At 37.2% G+C, this 27,590-nt stretch overlaps 2 protein-coding genes across 4 annotated transcripts in view; one reads left to right on the top strand and one right to left on the bottom strand.

The window, feature by feature from the left end:
• SACS (sacsin molecular chaperone) overlaps window positions 1-11,828 on the top strand; it is a gene marked incomplete at its 3' end in the record, with an annotated part of 28,596 nt that extends 16,768 nt beyond the window's left edge. Inside the window, exon 9 of the mRNA XM_084282571.1 lies at window positions 268-11,828. Coding sequence (XP_084138697.1) covers window positions 268-11,828 — 11,561 coding nt within the window. The remainder of the gene's footprint in view (window positions 1-267) is intronic.
• A 6,204-nt stretch (window positions 11,829-18,032) lies between these two features.
• Window positions 18,033-27,590, bottom strand: part of SGCG (sarcoglycan gamma) — an 87,192-nt gene continuing 77,634 nt past the window's right edge. For all 3 annotated transcript variants that reach the window (XM_084306180.1, XM_084306181.1, XM_084306182.1), the window contains 2 exons: window positions 19,783-19,906; window positions 18,033-19,336 (listed from right to left, as the gene is read on the bottom strand). In XM_084306180.1, the coding sequence (XP_084162306.1) occupies window positions 19,163-19,336; window positions 19,783-19,906 (298 nt within the window). In that variant the 3' untranslated portion in view covers window positions 18,033-19,162. The remainder of the gene's footprint in view (window positions 19,337-19,782; window positions 19,907-27,590) is intronic.

Below are 27,590 nucleotides of genomic sequence, written 5' to 3'. Positions count from 1 at the left end.
TAAATCTGTAGTTGCTTTGTATGCCTGAAGGTTTTTATAGCAAACTAACAAATGCAGTAACTTATTGATCATTTTTGATTGTTTTTTATACTAATATGGAATGTATTTGTTTTTAATTAACTCCCTAAAAGCAAGAGTAGCTGGTATATGCAGTTCTATGTAGCAGTTTTTCCACATAAAGGGGAGCTTCATTTCTACATTCAAAAAGCAATTTGCTATGTAACTCTGCTCTGATTTTCATGGTTTACCCTTTTGCTGTAATTTCAGGAAGACCATGCACTCAGCTGCAGCTTCTGAACCCAGAAAGATTTGCTCGGCTAATTAAAGAAGTTATGAATAGCGTGTGGCCTGGCAGAGACATGGTGGTACAGTGGTATCCAGGTTTGGAAGACAAAAATCACCCATCAATTTCCTGGCTTAAGATGGTCTGGAAGAACCTCTATATGCATTTTTCTGATGACTTGAGTGTGTTTGATGACATGCCGCTTATTCCTAAGACTCTTCTGGAGGAAAACCAAACGTCAGTGGAACTGGTTAGATTTAGGAATCCATCACCTATTATTCTGGAAGATGAATCTGAGACTCAACTCCCAGAATACTTATCTGATATTATTCAGAAAGTTGGTGGAGTGGTACTGAAGAAACTAGATGTTTCTATCCAACACCCGCTTATAAAGAAATATGTGCATCCACCATTACCAAGTGCTGTTTTACAAATAATGGAAAAAATGACCCTACAGAAACTATGCAATCAGGTTGCATCATTACCATCAACGCATAAAGATGCTCTTAGGGCATTCTTAGCTAGTTTAACTGATGCAAATGAAAAAGAGAGAAGAATTATTCAGGAATTGCTGATATTTAAAAAAATGGAAAAATTATCTGATGAAGGTGTCCCTGCTTTTGCTGGACTGAAAGGTAGTAAGGTATTACACCACACTGCTAAAATTCCACCTGGTCTAAGATTTTCTGTTCCAATAATTGACAGCAGTGATGAAGCTACTATTCGCTTAGCTAACCTGCTAAAAATAGAACAGCTGAAGAGCACAGATTGTTTGAAGTTTATTATAGAAGACATAAAAAGTGATTTTTATTCATATGACGAAACAACAAAGATAATGCAATGGGTTCTTGAGAATCTGACTTTTCTGAAAAATGAGAATACGGATGTGATAGATTGGCTGACAACACTGAAGTTTATTAGGATTTCACAAGAAAAGATAATGACAGCAAATGAACTCTTTGATCCTGAGGTGGAACTGCTGCAAAACCTGTTCTATGCTGAGGAGGAATTTTGCTTCCCCCCTGCTATTTTTACATCTTCAGATATTCTTCATTCTCTGAGACAAATAGGCTTAAAAAGTGAAGCCAATCTTGAGGAAAGTGATATTGTGAGAGTGGCAAATAAAATTGAAAATTTGCATGCAAACTCTAACACCGATCATGATTTACTGTTAAGAAAAGCTAGAACTCTCTTGATGATTTTAAACAAAAACCATATGCTGCTTCAGTCATCTGAAACAAAAGCTGTGCTGAAAAAAATAAAATGGATTCCTGCATGTAAGGAAAGACCTCCAAATTATCCAGGATCCTTAGTTTGGAAAGGAGATCATTGTAATCTGTGTTTACCGCCGGAAATGTGTGATATCTCTCATGCAATTTTAGTAGGTTCCTCAGTTCCTCTTGTGGAAAATGTGCAGTTAGATATAGAAAAATCTCTTGGCATCTCCACAAAGCCCAGCATAAAAGCAGTTTTAAAACATTTCAAGGTAGTTGTTGATTGGCACAGTTCTAAAACCTTCAGTGATGAGGACTATTATCAGTTTCAGCATATCCTGCTTGAAATTTATGGGTTTATGCATGATCACTTAGAAGAAGGGAAAGAAGCTTTTAAAGCCTTGAAATTTCCCTGGGTTTGGACAGGAAAAACATTTTGTTCCCTCACACAAGCAGTAATAAAGTCAGTACCTGATCTTGATCTCCAGCCTTATCTGCATTATGTGCCAAAAACTATGGCAAAGTTTCACCAGTTGTTTAAATGTTGTGGTTCAATTGAGCAGTTAACACCAGACCATGTTTCTATGGTCATTCAGAAAATATATCTGAAAAGTGAGCAGACTCTCTCAGAACAAGAGAGTAAACAAAATCTTCACATTATGTTGAGCATTATAAGATGGCTGTACAGCAATCAGATTCCTGCAAGTCTGCATACACCCATGCCACTGTACAGTGGCAAACATCCTTACAAACTTGCAATGAGGCCAATTCATGAATGCTGTTATTGTGATATCAAAGTTGATGATTTAAATGATTTGCTTGAAGATTCTGTTGAACCAATAATTTTGGTGCATGAAGACATACCAATGAAAACTGCTGAGTGGTTAAATGTCCCATGCCTTAGCACAAGGTTGATTAATCCAGAAAACATGGGATTTGAGCAATCTGGGCAAAGAGAGCCTCTGACTGTAAGAATTAAAAACATTTTGGAAGAGTACCCTTCCATTTCAGACATCTTTAAAGAACTTCTTCAAAATGCTGATGATGCTAATGCGACAGAATGTAATTTCCTGATTGACATGAGGAGAAATATGGATATAAGAGAGAATCTTCTGGATCCAGGAATGGCGGCGTGTCATGGTCCAGCTTTGTGGTCATTCAATAATTCTGAATTTTCTGACTCCGATTTTCTAAATATAACTCGATTAGGAGAGTCTTTAAAAAGGAGTGAAGTTGACAAAGTAGGAAAATTTGGACTGGGTTTCAATTCTGTTTATCATATTACTGATGTTCCTATTATTTTGAGCCGGGAGTTCATGATTATGTTTGATCCAAATGTTAACCATATCAGTAAGCATATTAGAGATAAATCTAATCCTGGGATCAAAATTAACTGGAGTAAACAACAGAAGAGGCTGCGAAAATTTCCCAATCAGTTTAAGCCATTTATAGGAGTTTTTGGTTGCCAGCTACCACTGACTGTAGAATCTCCATACAGCTACAAAGGAACACTGTTCAGGCTCTCCTTCAGAACTCAGCAGGAAGCTAAAGTGAGTGAAGTCAGCAGCACATGTTACAATACAGCAGACATTTATTCTCTTGTGGATGAATTTAGCATTTGTGGTCACAGACTGATAATATTTGCTCAGAGTGTAAATTCAATGGTTTTGAAATACTTGAAAATTGAGGAAGATGATCCTGGGGTGGCACAAGATGTTATCACTATTAAAAAAAAAATTTGTTCTTCCAAAGCCTTGACCACACCAAATGTAAGCGTTTTAAAGGAAGCAGCTAAACTGATGAAGGTCTGCAGCAGCAGTAATAAAAAGCTTCCCACTGAAACACCAAAGTCGTCGTGTATCCTACAGATAGTAGTAGAAGAATTTCACCATGTATTCAGGCGGATTGCTGATTTACAGTCTCCGCTCTTCCGAGGTGCAGAAGATGATCCAGCTTCTTTCTTTGAAATGGCTAAATCAGGACAGGTGAAAAGGTCATCTGATGAACTGCCACAGAAGACAGTAGATTCAACAACGTGGCTCATATGTTCTTGCATGGACACTGGTGATGCTTTAAAATTTTCATTACATGAAAGTGGACGAAGACTAGGTCTTGTTCCTTGTGGTGGAGTGGGTGTGTTGCTGTCTGAAACCCAGGATCAAAAGTGGGTTGTGAAACCTAATTGCAATAACGTAGGTGAAGTATTCTGCTATTTACCTCTACGAATAAAAACAGGTTTACCTCTTCATATAAACGGCTGCTTTGCAGTTACTTCAAACCGGAAAGAGATTTGGAAAACAGACACAAAGGGGAGATGGAATACAGTGTTCATGAGGCATGTTATTGTTAAAGCCTACATAGAAGCTCTGTGCGTTCTGCGTGACATGGCAATCAATGGTGAGCTAGTTGACTATAACTACTGTGCTGTGTGGCCAGATCCTGATTCAGTTCATGATGATTTTTCTGTTATTTGTCAAGGGTTCTATGAAGACATAGCTCATATGAAAAGCAAAGAAGGGATCAAAGTGTTTTCTGATGGTTTCTCTTGGGTTTCCATGAAGAATGTAAGGTTTCTAGATGACTCGATACTGAAACGACCAGATGTCGGACCATCAGCCTTTAAGATCTTTCTAAAGTACCTTAAAAAAACTGGTTCCAAAAATCTGTGTGCTGTAGATCTCCCGTCTTGGGTTAAGACAGGATTTGAAGAAGCGGGATGCAAGTACATACTCTTGGAGAACACTTTCTCTGAAAAACAATTCTTTTCTGAGGTGTTTTTCCCTAATATTCAGGAGATTGATGCAGAGTTGCGTGATCCTTTGATGCGTTATGTTCTTAATGAAAAACTTGAGGAGTTTTCAGGAATTCTTCGTGTTACTCCATGTATTCCTTGTTCTTTGGATGGACATCCGTTAGTTACACCATCAAGACTGATCCATCCTGAAGGAAGAGTTGCAAAGTTATACGATGCTGAAGATGGAAGATTTCCTTACGGCACCACTCAGGATTATCTTAATCCAGTCATTTTGGTTAAACTTGTTCAGTTGGGAATGGCTAAAGATGATATCTTATGGGAAGATCTGATAGAACGTGCAGAGTCAGTGGCTGAAGTTAACAAGACAGATCATGCAGCAGCTTGTCTCAGAAGCAGTATTATATTGAGTCTTATTGATGAAAAACTGAAGTGTAGGGACCCTAGAGCTAAAGAATTTGCTGAAAAATGTCAAACCATCCCTTTTCTTCCTTTCCTTAGCAAGCCAGCAGGCTTCTCGCTACACTGGAAAGGCAGTGATTTTGAGCCTGAAGCAATGTTTTCAGCGACTGATCTTTTCACTGCTGATCATCAAGATATAGTTTGCCTAATACAACCAATTCTTAATGAAAATTCCCATTCCTTTAAAGGTTGTGGTGCTTTGTCATTGGCTGTAAAAGAATTTTTGGGTCTACTGAAGAAACCAGCTGTTGATTTGGTCATAAATCAATTGGAAGAAGTTGCAAAGTCATTTGATGGCATTACATTATATCAGGAGAATATCACTAATGCTTGTTACAAACATCTACATGAAGCAATGTTACAAAATGAATCATCAAAAGCTATGATAATTGAACAGCTGACAAGTTATAGTTTTATTCTTGTTGAGAATGTCTATGTTGATCCAACAAAAGTGTCTTTTCACTTGAATTTTGAAGCAGCACCATATCTATATCAGTTGCCTAATAAATACAAGAATAGTTTCCGTGAGCTATTTGAAAGTGTGGGTGTAAGACAGGCTTTTGCAGTTGAAGATTTTGCACTTGTTCTGGAATTAATAAATCAGGAAAGAGGGACCCAACAACTAACTGAAGACAACTTTCAGCTGTGCAGGAGAATAATCAGCGAAGGAATATGGAGCCTCATTAGAGAGAAGAAGCAGGAATTTTGTAAGAAAAAGTATGGTGAGATTTTGTTACCCGATACTCGTCTTGCACTTCTGCCTGCTAAATCTTTGTGTTACAATGACTGTCCATGGATTAAAGTTAAAGACACAACTGTTAAGTATTGTCATGGCGATATACCGAGGGAAGTTGCAGTAAAGCTTGGAGCAATACCAAAACGCCATAAAGCTTTAGAAAGGTATGCCTCCAATATTTGTTTTACTACCCTTGGAACAGAATTTGGCCAGAAAGAAAAACTGACGAGTAGAATTAAAAGCATCCTTAATGCTTACCCTTCAGAAAAAGAAATGCTGAAAGAGCTCCTTCAGAATGCAGATGATGCAAAAGCTACAGAGATCTGTTTTGTGTTTGATCCTAGACAGCATCCGGCTGATAGAATATTTGATGAGAAATGGGCACCGCTTCAAGGACCAGCACTGTGTGTTTACAACAATCAGCCTTTTACAGAAGATGATATTAGAGGAATTCAGAACCTTGGAAAAGGTACTAAAGTAGGAAATCCCTGTAAAACCGGACAATATGGTATAGGTTTCAATTCTGTTTATCACATTACTGACTGCCCTTCTTTCATATCTGGCAATGATATACTTTGTATTTTTGATCCTCATGCTAGATATGCACCAGGTGCGACGTCAACAAGTCCTGGCCGCATGTTTAGGGATTTAGATGCAGATTTCAGAACACAGTTCTCAGATGTATTGGACCTCTACTTAGGAAATCACTTTAAACTGGATAATTGCACAATGTTTAGGTTTCCTCTTCGAAATGGAGAAATGGCAAAAGTATCAGAAATTTCCTCAGTTCCATGCTCAGATAGAATGGTCCAAAATCTTTTAGATAAGCTGCGTTCAGATGGAGCAGAACTCTTAATGTTTTTGAACCACATGGAAAAAATTTCTATTTGTGAGATAGAAAAAACAACAGGAGCACTGAATGTGTTGTATTCTGTACAAGGAAAAATCACTGATGGAGACAGATTAAAACGAAAGCAATTCCATGCATCTGTAATTGACAGTGTAACTAAAAAAAAGCAGCTAAGTGAAATACCTGTGCAACAGATAACTTACACGATGGATACTGAAGACTCTGAGGGGAATCTTACAACTTGGTTAATTTGTAACAGGTCAGGCTTTTCTGCCATGGAAAAGGTATCTAAAAGTGTGGTGTCAGCCCACAAGAATGAGGACATAACTCTTTTTCCACGTGGTGGGGTAGCAGCTTGTATTACTCATAATTACAAAAAGCCCCACAGAGCGTTCTGTTTCTTACCTTTATCTTTGGAAACTGGGCTACCTTTTCATGTGAATGGACACTTTGCTCTGGATTCTGCAAGAAGAAATCTGTGGCGTGATGATAATGGAGTCGGAGTAAGAAGTGACTGGAATAATAGCCTAATGACAGCACTGATAGCACCAGCCTATGTTGAATTGCTGATTCAGCTGAAGAAACGGTATTTTCCAGGCACTGATCCTACAGTGTCAGTACTGCAGAACACAGCAGTTCATGTTGTGAAAGACACTTTGAAAAAGTTTTTATCCTTTTTTCCAGTTAATAGACTTGATATTCAGCCGGATTGGTATTGTTTAGTGAAAGCAGTTTACAGTTGTATTTATGAAGATTTGAAGCGTCTTTTGCCTGTTATGCGAGCTCCGAATGTTGATGGTTCTGATTTGCATTCTGCTGTTATCATCACGTGGGTTAACATGTCTACTGTGAACAAAGGCAGGCCGTTCTTTGACAACTTGCTACAAGATGAATTGCAACATCTCAAAAATACAGAATACAACATTACAACTCGGAAGTCTGTGGCTGAAAACGTTTACAGACTCAAACATTTACTCTTAGAAATTGGATTTAATTTGGTATACAACTGTGATGAAACTGCAAATCTCTATCACTGCTTGGTAGATGCAGATATTCCTGTCACCTATGTGACACCTGCTGATGTTCGATTATTTTTGATGACGTTTTCTTTTCCAGACTCTAACTGCCACATTGGAAAGTTACCCTGTCGTCTTCAGCAGACAAATTTAAAACTCTTCCATAGTCTCAAACTTCTGGTTGACTATTGTTTTAAAGATGCAGAAGAAAATGAAATCCAAATTGAGGGCTTGCCACTCCTTATTACCCTTGATAATGTTCTGCAAATTTTTGATTCAAAACGGCCAAAGTTCTTAACAACATATCATGAACTGATTCCATCTCGCAAGGATCTCTTTATGAACACATTGTATTTGAGGTACAACAATATTTTACTTAGCAGTGATGTAGCAAAAGTCTTTGATATCACAAGCTTTGCTGAGTTGCTATCTTCTGTGTTGCCTAGAGAATATAAAACTAGAAGTTGTGTGAAATGGAAAGAAAACTTTGCAAGTGAATCTTGGCTTAAAAATGCCTGGCATTTTATTAGTGAGTCTATAAACGTTAAGGAAGAGCAAGAAGATACACAAGCAAAATTTGATGATGTTGTTGAAACTTTGAAGGACTGGACATTGCTTCCAGGTGTAAAGTTTACTGTCTCGGCTAATCACCTTGTTGTGCCAGAGTGTGATGTTTTGCTGCCCCTTAGCATTATGCATATTGCTGTTTTTCCAAATGCTCAGAGTGATAAAGTCTTTCATGCTTTAATGAAAACAGGTTGTATTCAGTTGGCATTGAACAAAATTTGCTCCAAAGACAGTGCTTTAGTGCCTTTGTTGTCAGGACGTACAGCAAATATAGATAATCCTTCAAGCATTCTGAAAGCCATACAATATATGGTACAAACATCAACTTTTAGAACTGAAAAGTTGGCAGAATGTGACTTTGAGGCTCTCTTAATGTACTTCAATTGCAATTTGTGTCATTTGACATCTCAGGATGACATTAAAATTTTAAAGTCTCTTCCATGTTATAAATCCATTAGTGGCCGATACATCAGCATTTCAAAATATGGGACGTGTTATGTGCTCACAAAAAGCATCCCATCAGTAGAAGTAGATAGATGGACACAGTCAACTTCAGCAGCTTTTCTTGAAGAGAAAATTCATTTGAAAGACTTGTATACTGTGCTTGGCTGTGTCTCTGTGGATGATCTTGAAGTGTACTTGAAACATCTTCTTCCAAAAATTGAAAGTTTGTCTTATGATGCGAAGTTGGAACACCTGATCTATTTAAAGAACAGGCTAACTAGCATTGAAGAAACTTCAGAAATGAAAGAACAGTTGTTTGAAAAGCTTGAAAACATATTGATCATTCATGATGCAAGCAATAGATTAAAACCTGCAAAATATTTTTATGACAGGACTGTAAAAGTCTTTGAAGTTATGCTTCCTGAAAAATTATTTATACCTCAAGATTTTTTTAAGAAACTAGAACAACTTACAAAACCAAAAAGTCAAGCTGCGTTCCTTCCATCGTGGATAACTTTTCTACGACATATTGGGCTAAAATTCATTATTTCACAGCAACAGTTATTACAATTTGCTAAGGAGATCAGCATGCGAGCTAATACAGAAAACTGGTCTAAAGAAACACTGCAGAATACTGTTGATGTCCTCCTTCATCACATATTTCAGGAAAGAACCGATCTTTTGTCAGGAAACTTTCTGAAAGAATTGTCATTAATTCCTTTTCTGTGCCCTGAACGAGCACCGGCAGAATTTGTTAGATTTCATCCTCAGTATCAAGAAGTTAATGGGACGCTCCCTCTTATACGATTCAACGGGGCACAAGTGAATCCAAAATTCAAACAGACTGATGTGTTACAGTTGCTGTGGACCTCATGTCCCATTCTTCCAGAGAAAGCAACGCCTTTAAGTATCAAAGAGCAAGAAGGAAGTACTCTTGGTGCACAAGAACAACTTGAGCAAGTTTTAACTATGCTGAATGTTAATTTAGACCCTCCCCTGGACAAGGTTATCAACAACTGCAGGAATATATGCAATATAACAACTGTGGATGAAGAAATGGTGAAAACTAGGGCCAAGGTCCTGAGAAGCATTTATGAATTTCTTAGTACAGAGAAAAGGGAATTCCGCTTTCAGCTTCGAGGTGTTTCTTTTGTAATGGTGGAAGAAGGTTGGAAGCTCCTGAAGCCTGAAGAGGTGGTAATAAACCTTGAATATGAATCTGATTTTAAACCTTATCTTTACAAACTTCCTTTAGAACTTGGTACTTTCCATCAGTTATTTAAGCATTTGGGTACTGAAGATATTATTTCAACAAAACAGTATGTTGAAGTTCTAGGTCGCATATTCAAGAACTCTGAAGGAAAGCAATTGGATCCTAATGAAATGCGCACAGTTAAGAGAGTAGTTTCTGGCCTGTTCAAAAGTCTTCAGAATGATTCTGTCAAGGTTAGAAATGACCTTGAGAATATGAGGGATTTTGCCCTTTATCTTCCCAGTCAAGATGGTAGGTTAGTAAAGTCAAGTATCTTAGTTTTTGATGATGCACCCCACTACAAAAGTAGAATCCAGGGTAACATTGGCGTACAAATGCTTGTTGATCTTAGCCAGTGTTATTTAGGCAAAGACCATGGTTTTCACACTAAACTGATAATGTTATTCCCTCAGAAACTGAGGCCTCGCTTGCTTAGCAGTATTCTTGAAGAACAGTTGGATGAAGAGTCTCCCAAAATTTGTCAATTTGGAGCATTATGTTCTTTGCAGGGAAGATTACAATTACTGTTATCTTCAGAACAGTTCATCACAGGACTCATTAGGATTATGAAGCATGAAAATGACAATGCATTTTTAGCTAATGAAGAAAAAGCAATAAGACTTTGCAAAGCTTTGCGAGAAGGTTTGAAAGTTTCCTGTTTTGAGAAGTTGCAAACGACGTTAAGAGTTAAAGGCTTTGCTCCTATTCCCCACAGTAAAAGTGAAACATTTGCTTTCCTAAAGAGATATGGAAATGCAGTAATACTGCTTTATATACAGCATTCAGACAGCAAAGACATAAATTTCCTGTTAGCGTTAGCAATGACCTTAAAATCTGCAACTGACAACCTGATTTCTGATACCTCATATTTAATTGCTATGCTGGGTTGCAATGACATTTACCGGATCAGTGAGAAGCTCGACAGTCTTGGGGTGAAGTATGACTCTTCTGAGCCATCAAAACTTGAACTACCAACCCCTGGCACTCCTATACCAGCTGAAATTCACTATACACTTCTTATGGATCCAATGAATGTTTTTTATCCTGGTGAATATGTTGGTTATCTTGTTGATGCTGAAGGTGGTGATATATATGGGTCATATCAGCCGACTTACACATATGCAATCATTGTACAAGAAGTAGAGCGAGAAGATGATGAAAGTCACAGTTTTCTAGGGAAGATTTACCAGATTGATATTGGATATAGTGAGTATAAGATAGTAAGCTCTCTTGACTTGTACAAATTTTCAAGACCTGAGGAAAGTTCTCAAGGCAGGGATAGCACTCCTTCTACCCCAACTAGTCCTACAGAATTCCCAGCGCATGGACTGAGAACAATTCCACCTCTCTTCAGTGGTAAAGATGGCCACAAAACAACGTCCTCAAAACATCACTCTCCAAAGAAGATAAAGCCAAACTCCTTGCCAGAAATACTAAGAGAAGTGACATCTGTGATTGAACAGGCTTGGAAGCTTCCAGAATCTGAAAGAAAAAAGATTATTAGAAGGCTGTATCTTAAATGGCATCCAGATAAAAATGCAGATAATCTTGATATAGCTAATGAAGTTTTCAAACATTTACAGAATGAGATTAACCGGATGGAAAAACAGGCTTTTATGGATCAAAACATGGACAGAGCCTCAAGAAGAACGTTTTCATCCTCAGCTTCTCGATTTCAGTCAGATAAATTTTCATTTCAAAGATTTTATACTTCATGGAATCAAGAAGCAACAAGCCACAAATCTGAAAGGCAACAGCATAAAGAAAAATGTCCATCTTCCACAGGGCCGTCTTTCTCGCAACGCTTTTTTGTCCCACCTACGTTCAGGTCCGTTGGCAATCCTGTAGAGGCACGCAGATGGCTTAGGCAGGCCCGAGCTAACTTTTCAGCTGCAAGAAATGATCTCCATAAAAATGCCAATGAATGGGTATGCTTTAAATGCTACCTTTCTACTAAACTAGCCTTGATTGCAGCTGACTATGCTGTGAAGGGAAAATCAGACAAAGATGTAAAGCCAGCAGCCCTTGCACAAAAGATAGAAGAATATAGTCAACAACTTGAAGGGCTTACAAATGATGTTCAGACATTGGAAGCTTATGGAGTAGATAGCTTAAGAACTAGGTATCCTGACTTACTTCCTTTTCCCCAGATTCCAAATGATAGGTTTACTTCAGAAGTTGCTATGAGAGTGATGGAATGTACTGCTTGTATCATAATAAAGCTTGAAAACTTCATACAACAAAAAGTGTAAGAGGGTTGAAGATGTTAGAGAAGTGTATTGTCAAGAGCTTAGGTATTCCATGTGATGAGACACAAATGTGATTGTGCAGATTACTGAACATCCAAGGGGTTAAACATTGCAAAGCAGTTTAGAAGGATAATGCGCACAGGTGGTCGGTACTGAACTGCTTAGAATTGAAATTTATTTAAATGGGATTTATTTTTAACTGAGCCTGCTGTATAAGCAAACTGTAAAACATGAATATTTTTAAAAATTTCCAAGGAAACTGAGCTGCAAAAATTAGCTGTGTGTATAGTATCGTGATTAATTGGCATATTATTGAACTGCACTTTATATAACCAAAGCTTAGCTTTCTGTTAGATGAAGCCTGTAAATATAAGTCCTCATTAGATTTTACTTCATTTAATATTATGTTTCCAAATAGATGATGCCATTTTTCAATGTACTAATCTTAAGACTGGACATACTATGAAATAGGAGGCGAGATGGAAAATAAAATAACGTTGGAGATACCGCTCCAAACCATTTGTTTTCTTTTGCGTTCTGTGGACATTCACGTCAATTATAGTAATATTCTTATCAGCTGGATCTGATTATAAATTTGCTGCAGTCTCTCCTTGTGAACATTTAAAGGATTGTTTAGTATCTGTGAATTGGTACAGTATTTTAATCCTGAATAATGATACTTGATTTAACATGCAACTTCATGTCATGCATTGATTGCATTTACTTCATTGTAAAATAATTATTTAATTTACTTCTTTTTTTTCTAGAGCCTGTCTTCTTTTGTTTAATGAACAAATGCATGTGGATGATGCAATATTGTTGACCATTATTATACAGTGCATTATGATGATTTTTTTTTTAAAACCACACACCAAAACCCAGTTTTCAGATGTCTAAATGCTTGAGTTTCTTTTTTTATGTGTGCCTTTGTGCATGTACATATATACATATATTTTTCCACAAACAAACATTGGTAGTAGTACAATTCAGTAACACATTTCTGGTGTACAGTGAGTGCTGTTTTTTTTTTGTTGTTTTGTTTTTGTTTTCTTTTGTTACATATGTAAAGGTGCTGCAATGTAATACTTTTGTTTTGTTGCTCACTACAGCCCTGCAGAAGTCTGGTTTTTAGTTCATGCTCTTTCTTTCATAGTTCATAATACTTCTGGTAATGTCATGCAATATATTCAACATTAACTATTTGTAGAAAAATAAAATAAAATGAAGGATAATGCTAAACAGAAGGCTGCTTCTTTACTGGATCAGCCACACTTAACATGTTAATCACTTTCCAGTGACATGCTGCTATGATTGTTTACTCAACAGCACAGCAAAACTAATTTACCTTACAGAATGCAAAGGAAAATAAACAACAGTGACCTTGCAGGGCTGATACAGCTGTTAGAAGTGTTAAAATCCAAAATAAAAGTCATGACAAAAGCTTCTTCAGTTTTGTGCAATCTGTAAAGGGCTTGTTCTCTGAAAATATTCTGGAAGCTCTTGCAAATAATTAACAGTAGTGGGAAGAAATTTGATGTTTGGAAAGTGATACTCTTTCTGGTTGTGAAGCCCTGTTATTATTTCTGCTATTAAATATTAAGTGCCATAATTTTAATAAAAATGCAAGCATACTTCAGTCTGATGTGTCTTGGTTTTATAAAGTAGACTAAATTTAACTATTATTTCAAGCTTTCTATTATATTATATGCAATCTTTTCAATTCTGAACAATTGTACAGATACTAATATTAAAAAGGAAAAATGCATTTTTTCTCACAATGACAAATGTTTGTGATTTTCTCAAGAAATTGTAATTTTGTTGATTTTTTTCAATAAATAGCATGTAAGTAAACCACAAAACTTCTTGTGTGCTATCAAATAAATCAGTTAATTCCCTATACATTTTTTAAACACCCTTTTGTTGCTCATCCTTATTTTGTGTATTGACAGTTGAATAGTATTCAGAATAAGCATAAAACAAACAAGGGGGAATAGTTCTCCCTGCTTTTCAGTTTAAGTACACCTGAAATACAAGGTAGCAGGGGGGCATGGAAAAAGCAGAGAAGCTATGTGAACAATTCCATTTTTAGGTGAGATTGTGAGGAAGAAAATCTTTAAAGTATGTAACTAAGTTTTGTAAGCAACTTATGTTACAGTATTGACATTATGAACCATTAAAATTGCTGTGCAAAATTATTAAGCTATTTTGTTAACTATGTCGGATATATCATCGGGTGCTGATGCTATAAGAAAGAAATGGTCTCAGTTCTTAGGAAGCTAAATGGTCTAAATTAAGTTTAAATGCTGAACCAAGATGTGCAAGAAAACCTGAATGACACAGAATAAATAATTTATTCTATTAATGTGTTGATGCCATCTGTAAATGAATTTACATATGAGTACAGAAAGACAGGCAAGAGTGGGTGTCTACATTGGCAATCTCCATTTTCATTTGGTTAACTTTCTGTAACAGACTAAGTAAAGAGGCCTCATGAGATCAGGAAAACGTGATAGAGATGGATTTCATATGGGTATTTTAATCCCTAGAGGGGGACAAAAACAACAACAACAAAACACCTTAATTCATGTTTTCTTTTGGCTCAGCTGGGAGCTTTGGAAACACATAGTATTGTTCCTAAGTTCAGCGTGGAAACTGAACAGTATGTTGTGATGATGCTTAGTAAGGGTCTGTAGAAGTAAATGTTTGCATTCAGGTTCCACAAAAATAATTTTTACAAGTAATTCCGCACATTACACAAATTCATGAGTGAAAAAGTTTTTTCAGCTAGCTATATATCCATATGCACCAATAATGTGTGTCTCTAAAAGGAGCTATAGCAGTCCTGTCTTCAAGGATTACAGTTTCGAGGCTTAACAAGGATAACTGCTATGGGAAACTGACTGAACCATCAATCAGTAGCTTAAATCTAAGCAGCTGTCATGGTAGAGTCTTGTTGAGTTTGTTGCTATGTTATCTCCTTGTGGAAGTTTCAAAAGTTTTCCTCTCAACAGCACTAGCTCCTATTTGAAAAGGAGTTTCTTGCCTCAGCATTTAGTGAGAAAAGTAGCTCACTTGCCTCAGCATTTAGTGAGAAAAAAAATGACATTTTAAAAGGAAATAAATTTTTGTGTAGGCTACTAAAAGAAAAAATAGTTGTGTAAAGAAACATGGTTTTGAATATTTGTGCTTTAATTGTCATCAAAATAAAGTTACAGTGGTGACTGGAAAAGTAAGATTAGTTTAAGAGCTATTAGTGTATGGTTTGAATTAATTTGGTACTTGGGTTACTTTAAAAGAGGTTTTAATAAAATCTATTGTAATTGTTACAATTAAAGTAAAAAAAGATAGTACCAAATTTAAGATTTCATATTGCCAGATCTGAACAGTCTGAAGATGGCTGGATTGACATTGTGTAACACTGCCAGAAATAATAGTTCAAGAATAATTAAGCTTGACAGACGAAGTAGACGTTTTCACTTGGAGAAGACGCATGTTTTTGTCACATGGAGGTGTTGGTCAATGAGTTTTTTACCAAAGCTCTTTATGTTTTCATTGGTTTGCTTTCCAGGTGATTAATTCAGTAGCACTGGCATAATATTTTGCTTTCTCTCACCAACTACTGATGAAGACAAAGAAATTCTAGATGACCAGTGAAGCCTAATTGCAAAGCACAGTCTTGATGCTGGGAAGTAAATCTTTAGACCAAATTTAGTCCTATTTTTAAATAGCATTAATTTCATATTCTTGGAGTCTTGGGAAGACAATCACATTTTAAAACATAAAAACATTCAGTTAAGGTGAGTTTTGTTTGAACACAAAGGAGAAGCAGATTTTTCAAAATGTATAAAGTTTATTCAAGAACTCAGTTTTCAGTTAATACTTGCAATTTCCTTTTGCATAAAGTTATATAAACAAATGTAAATACTAAAGGCCTGTGAAATGGAAACAAAGTGTAGTGTTTGGGCAATTATCAGTAAGTATTTACTACTGCTTTGATGTTTTACTTTTCCACTGTATAGTAATCCCAACCAGCTACAAAAACTGCCATACGTAGTTCTTTTTTGGGGAAAAATACAGTTCATGATGCTGGGTGTTTCTTTTTTTCCTCCATTTGCTTAACATTTTTGTAAATAAATCAGAGAAGTGCATACTCTCATTTTCCTGTGCCATAATTTTCTGTTAATCTCTTAACTCTTTACTAGAGTTTGATTCAAGTAGAAACAATAATGTGGAAGTATTAAAGGTTGATGGAAGGATGGCCACATGGAGATATCAGAAATGATAAGTCAGTGATATATGAACTACACTGACATTAACAATTCAGATGATAGCATCAGCTGATTACACTGTGATAATTTTAGCATGAATTCGGTTTCTTTACTAACCACAATTAAAAGAAAAAATCCCCGAAATGTTCTTCAGCGACAAGAAGATGCTATCCAGGGTTTAAAAAATCCTGCGGCTTTTCACTTCACAACTTAAAAAATGCAATTATGTTTTAACATCAGTTTTGCAGAATAATGAAAATGAGACTGAAGTTTAAAAAAAAATAAAGAGGGGCAAACTGGTGGTTGGGATGATGGCCCAGCCTGGGACACGGCAGCTCTGTAGTACCCAGAACTCACCTGTGAACTTAGGCAAGTCAAAAAGGATTACCTCCACTGAAAGGCAGTAATTGCAATGTCTATCTGAGGTGCTATAATGCTCAGTAGTGTTACTTAGCCAGGGAATGGCACCCCTATTTTCTTAGGTCTACACCACAGCTTTGTAAATGTTAACTAAGATGGAGCAACTTCAATGGATGAAGTCGCAACAGACCTTGCCTGCAAATACCCAACATTTTAGGCATTAGGTTATTCTTGTGTAATATGGGAAGCCTGGATGTTATCCCTTTGACTGTATTAAGTTGCAATTCATGTTTGAAAATGTGCCTCCAAAACATAAGCTTAAAATGAGTAACTTAAAAATGCTGTTTTCATTGCCAGCAGAATAGGCAGATTGTGACTGACGTACTTATTTTCAGTCTCTGGCTAAAATGTAGAGATTAAATCAGGTAGATGAGTAGTTTGGTACCAAACAGAAGTGGGTATGTGGTCCTTGCTGAAGGAAATGTAGGTATGAGGAAAATGAGATGTCTTTGAAACTAGACAGTGGCTTAACTCTCTGAGGATTAACTCCCTCTTTTGCTGTTCCACTACTTCTGGACATTACAGCACTCCAAGTTTCTTTTAGCAGTAGTTTTTAGGTATCTGGCACATGCAGTGGAATTTGCCGTCTTTTATTGTAATATATAGAATTTTCATCTAATATATGTAAGCTAAGACTACCCATAATTTGGCCTGGAAAAACTTGTACATGGAGCTGGAACCACCTAACTAACTTAAATTAATGCTGAAAACAGGTTTCTGTTAAAGGTTGTTTCAGCTGAGAGTTTAGTTGCGTTATTCAGTAGTAGAGATACATTTCCCTCTTTAGGGCCAAGAGCCCTGGATTCACTCCCGAAGATAGATGTCTAAAGCCAGAAATAAGGAATTTTAGACATGGAGGACGTGTGGCTTCCTACTTCTCCCTTAGGCATGATGTTAGCAGTCAGAGTAGTCTCCAAATATTAAGGGAGACCTGGATTTAATTGCCTCCTTTGCCTGAAGGGACCCAAAAACTCAACTCTCACACTTCTCCTACTTTTCCCATTGAATCTCTTCTAATTTGCAGGAATTGCTAAGAGCTCCACCCTGCTAATGAAGGGTAATTTCAGGACTGTACATTAGCATCATTGGATAAATTACAAAGGCAGCCCTCGAGGCAGGGACTACCCAGGGCTTTGCTGCAATAAGAACAGATACTGTTAAATGGGGGCTCTTTTTCAACTCAGACTTCTGTAGCTATCTGGGATCTTAACTGAGTGTTGGTTTCTTCAGTTGTCCACCAAAGCTGAAATACCAAGTGTAAAAACACGGTACAATCTTGGTCATTTGTTTTGATTCTCCTGCCTTAAGGATGAAGATTATTTTCTGTGAAGGATAGGCATTCTGTGGTCTAATAATGATTATGGTTTAAAATCCTTCTGTAAATAGACCCCAAGGCACAATGTGGTAGCAGCTCCTACTTGGGTGATAATAACAAGTGTATATAAAACAGCATCAATGGGGTCAAAAAGACGATGAGGTTTAAATGACAGATTATTTAATACAAATCCTACTACCCAGAGGTGTGCAAACAATTTATTTGCGTTCAGTGCAACACTGTACAGGGGAATGGGTCTGTGGTTGTGTTTCTCTACAAGGTCAATAAATGGTTTGTCAGCTCTGGTGAGCATTTACTTTGTATCCAAAGTCCTAACATAAAAAATAATAAAGAGTAATTTTACTCCCTCCATTTGTGATGGAGTCCCACTCTGATAGGATAAGAGATATCAGTCAACAGCTGCAGACGGAAATGATTTTTTTTTTTTCCCCACCGCCCAGACAGTTCCTTGTAGCAGACAATCTGGAGCCACATTAAGGATTATTTTGTTTTTAGTGGTCAAGCTGGCAGAGTAAATTGCCTTGTTGGATTAGTGTGTCCTAAAATCAAAAAGGGGTTTAAATGAGTGTGATAGTACAGGCAGTACAACAAACTATTGCTATTATAAAATATACAAACATATTTCTCTTCTCTTTAGTGAACAGTATTGAAGACACATAAGGTATAAATAACTCTTGTAACTTCTTGTATTAATTTTTATGTGAATCTCAGAAATACGCAAATCAGCATTTATGTTGCCAAATTAAAATAAAAAGCTATTAGCAAATTAACACCTTTTACACAGGACTTATACAAATAGCACATCTTTCCTATTTTGTGTTATTGCAAGAACAAAATTGCATAGACCATTTGCTGGCACTGTCTTAATTCTCCAAATAATGCATTTGTCTTATCAAATAGTTCAAGTAGTTCCCTCAATTTAATTTCACCCACTAATGCAGTAAGTATTTACATGTAGTGAGAGAAAAAAACCACGGAGCTCAGAAATATTAGTAATGACATAATCATCTGATGGAATAATAGTTCAGCAAGAAAACATACTCCCTTTATTTTTCCTTACGCTCTCTATCAGGATGTTTTCAAAGTGTGACTGCCAGAACATATCATCTCACTCAGGTCATTCTTCTGAAGTTGAAATGTCATTTGTGCTCTTCTTCCCCTTTCACCCTGTAGTCCAGAGTTGTAGATACAGATTTGTTTCATAAACAGAAGTACTTTGTTTTTAAAATTCTGAAAATTCCACTTTCAGTAAATGCTTGTTAGCAATACTACAAAACTGAGAATAGCGAGGGCGTGCCGCATTTTCTAGTGCTTCACTGGCAGACACGGCTGTATTCTTGGCACGTGGAGCCCATGCCGGCCACTGACAAATAAAGCTTGCCATCCGGGCAAACACAGATTTCATACAGCCCCTGAGAAATACCAGATCCACCTCTTGTACCCTCAGGCAGCTTAGGCAGTCTCACCGTTTCTGCATCGAGCAAAAGCTGCATGGAAGAAAGAAGGACAAACGTTTTTTTTTTGAGATAACGATGTAATAAAGTGTGCCATAGAAACAAACAGACCTAGGTGGTAGATTAAGAAGAACCTAAATGGTTTCTGCAGAGCTTTGTGCCTTTGTTCAGCAGTCCTGGGGCTGGGGCTCTGCCAAGAAGCCCCCAGTGCTGCCTGGGCACCTGGGAACTGGCAGAGAGCTGAGCTCCAGCAGAGTTTTATTAAAAGACATTTCTCTAAGCTAATACAGCATTATATCAATTGGCATTATTGTTTAATCCGATCCACAAATAAATGTCTTCTTGTTGGCACCATTGATTTTAATATCCCATCCTCTAGAATCTTAGGAATTCAATTAGCAGAACTGATATAACTGATAAAAGGCCTGAAGTTATTTATTGTGAACCACAGCTTCAGAAACAGAATGGCTTATACTCACCACACCATCGCTGCTTTGTAGTTTGATATCCATCTGGGAAAGAGCCTCAATATTCCCTGCTTGTGCTTTGATATTAATGCCTCTTGGTGCATCCATGCTCAAAGATCGCGTTGGTGATTCCAGCCTGAAAACAGGAGCAAGAAATCTGATAGGAGCACATTCTCATATGATTCTTTAGTTTGAAAAGCAAGTAAACTTTGAACAAGCACTTCAAGGATCTTGCCTGAACTCATATAAAAGATGCAGCTTCTTTTTTTTTTTTTTTTTTTTCAGGCAGCCTTGAAAAAGTAGCTAAATTACACCAAAGCATCCCAAATGAAAAATATATTGGCATTCATAATAATATAAATGCTGAAGTTGTAATATTACAAATGCAAGGTATTATTTCAAGATAGTTTCAGATTATTTAATTATAACTAATTTATTTATTTATTTATTTTTTAAATGAAACCCATTTTTACATTGTTTCATTTGAACTTGTTTTTATTGGTAACATAATAAGGTATGTAAAATAATATAACTAGTGCAGCATAGATGTCTTTTAATTAACAAGTTTTGACATTGTCGTCAGTCAGACCAAGATTGCACTCCATGTTATTTAACTAGATAGCATTTGAAACGTAAAACTCAAATAACTTGAAGGAAAAACTATGCAATATAATGGAAAATCGCAAACCCCTTTGTGCCACAAGGTGGCAGGAAGGTACCGTGTTAGCTCAGTGATCACCTCGGTGGGCCAGCCGTGCAGGATTAGTGAATTTTATTTTCCAAACAGATAAGGTCTTGTTTCTTCAGGACTTTGGTACCATTTCCACAATAGACAGAAGCAGTAATTAAAAATCATGAGAGCCCAAGCTCAGCAACAATCTAGTGATTATATTGCTTCTTTCGAGTTATTCAGTAAAGAACTGCTTCACCTGGGAACACTGGGATTCTGGTATCAGACTTCTTACAAACTGTGTTTTGTTTCTGGATCCTCCCTGGTGACACCAGCTGGAATTTTGCAGCCCCCATTCAACAGGTCAATATTAAGGCTAGAGAAAATAAACTAGAGGACCTTATGTTTTCCTTCAGATAATACAATCCCTAAGCATTTTAAATAAGGCAGCAGACATTATCAATGTCCTTTCTCAGTTTTGACCTGAATTTTTTGCAAGCAAGTTACATCACTGGATATATTTTTTGAAAAATCTCAGGCCTTCTTGAGAGGTACTGGCCTGACAACCTCATAGGAGGGGGAACCTGGGCAGGTTCCAGCCCTTCAGACTGACTGTATGAGAAAATAAAGCCCAGGTGAGGAGGAATAAAGGTCTCAGGAGAAAATTCAGCTTCTCGGAGTTATGGGAACACTGCGGTGGTCCCAGTTTACTTTACATTTGGGTTACTTTGTCTGTTCTGTGCCCTCCTTCTACAAGCACAGAATAGCAGGGCCTACATCGGTAACACAGTCCTCAGGCATGCTTCCCTGTTCTCTCTCTCTGTGTGGTCACCCAACATCACCAGGCAGAAAACAGTTTTCTCCAGCCTCTCTGTCTTGCTGTCTACCTTCTGAAATTTAGGGACAAGGGTTGTGTGTGTGTGTTGGCCTCTTCATGTGCGCTGAATGGCTGCCGGCCTGGATGAGAGCAAGACTGTGCCCCAGGAGGTCCTGCACTAAGGATGCATCCCATCGTAGGTCTGGACACTGACTACCAATCACATGCTAAAGCATGAAATAATTTCATACACAATACTGATGTAGCTGTCTTTCATTTACTCAAACTGCTTCAGTTCTTCCTTTCTTTGCAGTTACTTTGGGACTCTGAGATGGCACAAACACCTACCATGGTCATGCTGAGGACAAGGGCATGAGTACAGCTCTGTCCTGCACCAGCCTTCTATTAGTAATCATTATTAAGCAGTGTCTGTGATTTAACAACTTTTCTATGACCTTGCTTCAGATCTGTAGATTTAAACTTTCATGAAAAGGGAACTCAATGTTTCGTCATGTGATTTACATGGGAGGTCTGTTTCATGGGAGCATTTTTCAGTGCACATTTGTATGCATTGTATAATGAAAAATTAATCAAAGCTTGTATTTTCAATATTTAAAGTTTAGTATATTTTCATAAATCTGTGTCAAGGTAGTTGCATATAACAGGAATGCAACTGTTTCGTTAGTTTGTTTTAGGGAAATGCTATAAACATTGAAATTGCTCATGTTTTTTGTAAAGCATTTCACATATATAAATAATCTACATGTAGATATGCATTTTTCTTTTTAAGGTCTGTTGCATATTAGAAGGAGGCAGACTGGGACAGATTTTTGAAGAGCATATCAGACATGGAGTTTGAAAAGCAATCAAGCAACAGAGAAATATTTTTTACTTTCTACGAAATTTAATGCTGTCAAGAAGCCTACAGGATCCAGAAGCAGTTACAGATATATGATATGAGTTGCATGTAATTTAAATTACATGGCAGGATTACATTTGGTATATTAATCACAATCCTAATTTTCTAATGTTTATTAGAAAACAGGGTCCTATTTCTAGATTAACTATGGGTGGTGTTAGCTAATTTATTAGGATTTACCTTATTGGGGCTTCTGGGCAATGGAAACTGCAGTGAAACTCATGCAGTGATTTTAAGCCCTTCTGGAAGTCATGTGTGTGAGATTTTAACAAAGGCAACATTCACTAACAATAAAGACATATTTCTTTATACAGCTGTCATGTCAAAGACTCCGTGTCTCAAATCCAGACATAATAAAAGGGAAACAGGCACCTATTGTGGAAACTATATAACTGAGCTGAACCGTGCCTTTGAACGTCCCTTCTTAGTCCCTGCTTGATCTCAAAGCCTGTGACTTCATCAGTCCTTAGACTTGACCGTAAATTCTTCAGTGGTCACAGCCTTGAAGAACTGCCAGTTTGTCACTGATGGGCAGGTTTGGACTTTTCCTATGTCCTTAAAGGTCTGGAGACCACAGATTGGTTCAGTGACCAGCGGATCTACTTAAAACTAGAAGTTGCTATGCAGTGCATAAGGTTTGCATCAGTCAGGGAGCAGACAGATACACTACTGTGTGCATACAGTGGCTGATAAAGTTTCAAGGTCTCTTCCCTAGGAAATAAAAGGAGGAAGAGAGTAGAGGGGGTTGAGCAAAAAGTAAACATGCATCCCTCAAAATTCTTGGCAAAACAGGAATTCAGCTTGCTTGCAAATGCAAGAGGTGCAGGGAGACTTAGAGGACAGTTTTGGAGTTTCTGGTCCTTTTGTAGTGTTTGAAGTCAAATGATGAAGGAATATATTGTTACCAATCACTTCATCTTTTTAGTATATTATTATTTTTATTACAGGCATAAAAATTGCATTTAACAGAATGGAGTGAGAATCTTTATCATCTGAGTGATTAATTTATGTAATATGCTGTACCAAAGGAGATATCTGTCACAGCCTGTGTCTCATTTGGGAAGAGGGATTCAGAACTTAGGGGTAGCTGCTAGGTACTGGGGTAGCTGATAGGGGTGTATTAGCAACTGGTGCAGTGCAGGAGGAATGGGGTGGGATTATACAACGTCTGATGCCAAGGACTTGACACCCACATTGTATGTGCGGAGTACTCTGGACTAGCTGTTGCCTGGACCATACTTGATCTTACAAGTAACATAATGTATCAGAGAGTTGGTTTTAGCACTGCAGAAAGAATACTGTGGTCTTCAGGAGCCCCAGTGCCCTTCATAACGCAATGTGGGGTTGCTTGACTCTTAAGAGTGGGACAGAGGAACCAGCTTGCTCTTGTGGATCTGGGGAATAGCTAATTCCTTCCTTCTGGCCCTTTTCTGTCTCTTACATCTTATGAGTCAGTAAGTATCCTGAATTCATTAGAGACAGAACTCCTGTATGTTACTCTAGATAAAGGTACATGGACTGTTCCTCCCAGCAACTACCTAAGAGAGTCCAAGGTTAGTGTAAGTGGACTGGAAAGGTAAATGGACACTGCCTTTGAAACTGCAGTGCACCCAACAGCTGCTGTGTGCATACATACAGCTAAATTCTCTTGCCTTTTGGTTAAAATATCGAATATCCTGATAACTTCTACAAAACAAAGAACATTTAGTGAAAGGTAAAAGGTAAACCTGGCACTAAAAAGTTAAAGGTGTGTTAAAGAAATTAGCACTGTATAAGGCATGTGAGTTAAATGTATTCTTGTATCAGTAAAAGAGAAGCACCTATGTGTTCTAGCATTGACTTATCTTTAATTAAAGAAAGGGCCCTTGTATGCAGCAGAAACAAAATCTCATAAATAAATGGACTTGATTTACTTTGTATTGCATTATGTTTAACTACACCATTAATAAGATATTGGTATGGTGATTTTTGTTGTTGTTGGAAAGCTCTTTTAAACAATGAAAGAACACTAGCTGGGCCCAAGCTAAATACTAGCTAGTTCACAATTTCATTAAAAGTTGTTCACAATGCTTGCCAGTATTGATTTTTATGAGAATTCATAACATTTATTAATCCATCACTTATGTTTCTCTAATGTGCTCAATCTTCCTTCCATAGTGCTTTACTATACTTAAAATAAAAGGATTCATGCAAAAAAGGTCAAATAAATAGGTTTGATTTAAGAATGAAGACATAATTTCAGGTTGGAATTCAGGAGACATTTATTCTAAGAAAGAGCAGTCAGGCACTGGGACGGGTTGCCCAGGGAGGTGGTGGAGTCACCGTCCCTGGGGGTGTTCAAGGAAAGGTTGGACGTGGTGCTTGGGAACATGGTTTAGTGGATGACATTGGTGGTAGGGGGATGGCTGGACCAGGTGATCTTGGAGGGCTTTTCCAACCTTAATCACTCTAAGATTCTATGATACTAATGAGGTCAGAAAACAGTGAAATATCCCATGCCCCTTTCTTCATGTCATTTAGTCTGTGGGACTGAAGATGCTGCTTCACACTTGCTCCTAGGCATTGATACATGTATAGCAGCAGGCATGGGAAGTATAGTGTTAGAGAAAAGATTGAAGAACATGAAGAAAAAAGAAGAGATATAAAAAATGGTACTCAGAAGAGCTGGAGCTGGAATAACGGTACTTTCTGCACTGGTCATATTTGCATGTTATTCTTATTTCCCTTGAAGTTTCATGAAGATAATAACATCAAACCTCATGACCTGATATGGTTGTCTCCCACTCTTCTTTTTTGAGTACATGGTTGTGGGACCCACTTCTCAGTAAATGACCTCCATGACGTCTCAGTGTTAGAAAGCATTTACAAAAAATGGTGTGTTGACTAAACTGTTCCAAGGCCAAATAAAGCCATTACAGTGAGTTCAATAAGGTTGCCAGTTATGGGACTAAAGATCTCATCCTGCAAACCTACAATACTCTGAAAGTAAGCCCCATGCAACGCTGCCTGTGCATATGTACTTCCAAGACTAGGCTCATCTTTTTTCTAAGATTATTAATATATGTAACTTCTCATTCCTACTTTATTTCCTAGAGAGAAACAGGAGGAGTTAGGAAAGAAAATGCTACAGTCTATAAAGATGCAGAAGTACTGAGGTTATCCAGGCCACAGCTTATGAAAATGGGGTATAGAGCAACATATGCTGTTGGCACATAAAGAAAATAGCTTCTTCACATTGTCAAGTAAAGAAGAATCCCCTCATATGCCTCTAGCATGAAGAAAGGAGTCTTAACAGGTATACATGCCCTTGAGTTCAAGTCTGACTTTAGAAAGGTGAAAGAGGAACAGAAATAAAATTCGTCAGTGACCGGAGGCCACAGAGCCATGGAAGAATAGGAAAGGTAAGGAACAAAAAAAAAAAGAGAGGGAAAAAAAAGGGGGGAAAGGAGAATCTTTAGCCTGCTAAGAAACTAATATCTCTAGAGTCAAAAAGGAGCCTACAGAGGATTCTGTCGGCTTAGCTGGCCATGGTTCTCTGCATCAGTCTGCTTTCAGCTCTGCTCTTTGAGTGCATGTTAACCTTTGAAAGGCAATAGGAGTGTATATATATATATATATTTTATCAATCTGAAGGCAGTCTAATTCACCAGCAATGCAGCTAGACATTGTAAGAGGGTAAACCATAGCCAGAGCATATACTAGTTACACCGGAAAAAGTGATCATTATTTATTTATGGTCCAATGTACAGAATTTCAAACCATATTCTCTCTTTATGAGGAAGCTGGATTTCTGTTGACATGAGCTGGTGCAAAACCTTTCCCAAATTGGAGCTGGAAAGGTGAGCAGCAGGCACACACTAATACCTGCTGCCAATTCTCACCCAAACTCACTTATCTCCCAGCAGCTTGCTGTTTTGAGGTCAGACAAGTGTGGAGGGTGATCAGGATGTAGGAAGAATAATGCACACAGCTATGGATCTTGGTGTTCTGTCTTGTGGCTTTTGGTTGTTTGCCAGCAGGTCCAAAGGCAAAGAAGGACAAGACAGAAGGACTGAACTCTCAGACTCAGTATATGCCTCATTTCTGTTTTGTTTTGGAAAATTATTTTAATTGTAATGTCTCCTAAAACTACATCTCCATTCAAACAGGACAGTTGAGTTTCACAGCATGTTCCAAAAAACTGTATATACCTTAAGTACAAGGAATTATTAGTACTCAGCAATAAACTCTGATTACTAAATGTTAAAAATGCAAAATACTAATGACTAATTAAATATTCCCCAATCAGTTTCTGCACAGTAATGGACTTTTTTTTTTTTTTTTTTAATTGAAAACATCCTATTGTAAATCACACAAACTGAACTTCTTAATTAAAGGGTGGAGTAATTGCTTCCTACCTGTATGGTGTAGTCTTTTGTATTCTTCCATTTCATTTGATACTCTAAGTCTGAGCTTCAGTGATTTAAACTAAATAAACTATAATGAAAAAAAAATTGACTGAAAAACAGCATCCATTTTCCCCTGTTGAGTCCATTGCTTGGTCAATGGTTATGTTATATCATCCCAATTTTTGTAACTTAGTTCAAAGAAACCATTTTCCAAGAGTTATTGCTCCTGGGACTTGTTTGCCTCAGGACACACATTCTGTTCCAGTAAGACTAATGTCAATACCTACAGCTCCCTTACACTGAATCCCAAGTTAGTCTATCATTTATGTCACAATAAAACGTAATATGCAAAACAGTATGGTTTTAATGAAGAAGAATGAAGTAACAATTACCTAAAATTAAAAAAAAAAGGAGCTTTTTTTCCATCTTCTTTGAAGTGCACCTGGCTATTTCATTCCAGACAAATGCACAGGAAAACTTATAATAGCACAAATTACATCTTAATATTAGAAAAGTACTTCTGACTTAAGAATGCCAAGGCTAATACTTCTCCATAAAATTTACCATTCCAGAAACAAAAAAGAAAATCACCAGTATCTTGGAAAAATACAGAAAAGTTGTCTGATAATATCAGAAGAAAATGAGCAGGTGACAACTGAATTCAGAGCAACAAATTACAAGAGTATCTGTTTAGAGGTCTGCATTTACATACAAAAGAAATCTATTAGAGAAAAATTATTTGGCCAGAATGAAGGAGCTGCACATAAACCACCTCGTTTTTCTAGTAATTATGAAGCATTTTTTAAAAAAACTTCAGTGGCACTATGTTGTAATTTAGAGACTACAAAATGATGGAGCAATTTGTTGCAATTTGATTTTAAAAATCACTTTTTTCTCAACTCTCTTCTGCTTACTGGTTAAACGCATTGATGAAAATGTCATTTGGGGAGGTCTATTATTTTGTCTGCAATCACTTGGGAAAGTCTCAAAATGTGCTAGGCTTTGCTGGCGGTTTGTAACATTTCT

This window comes from Netta rufina (genome assembly GCF_964035555.1).
Source record: "Netta rufina genome assembly, chromosome: 1".
In the NCBI taxonomy this organism is placed as follows: Eukaryota; Metazoa; Chordata; class Aves; order Anseriformes; family Anatidae; genus Netta; species Netta rufina.
The sequence above is the reverse complement of the archived record's forward strand: the minus strand, read 5'-3'. Positions and strand labels throughout refer to the sequence as shown.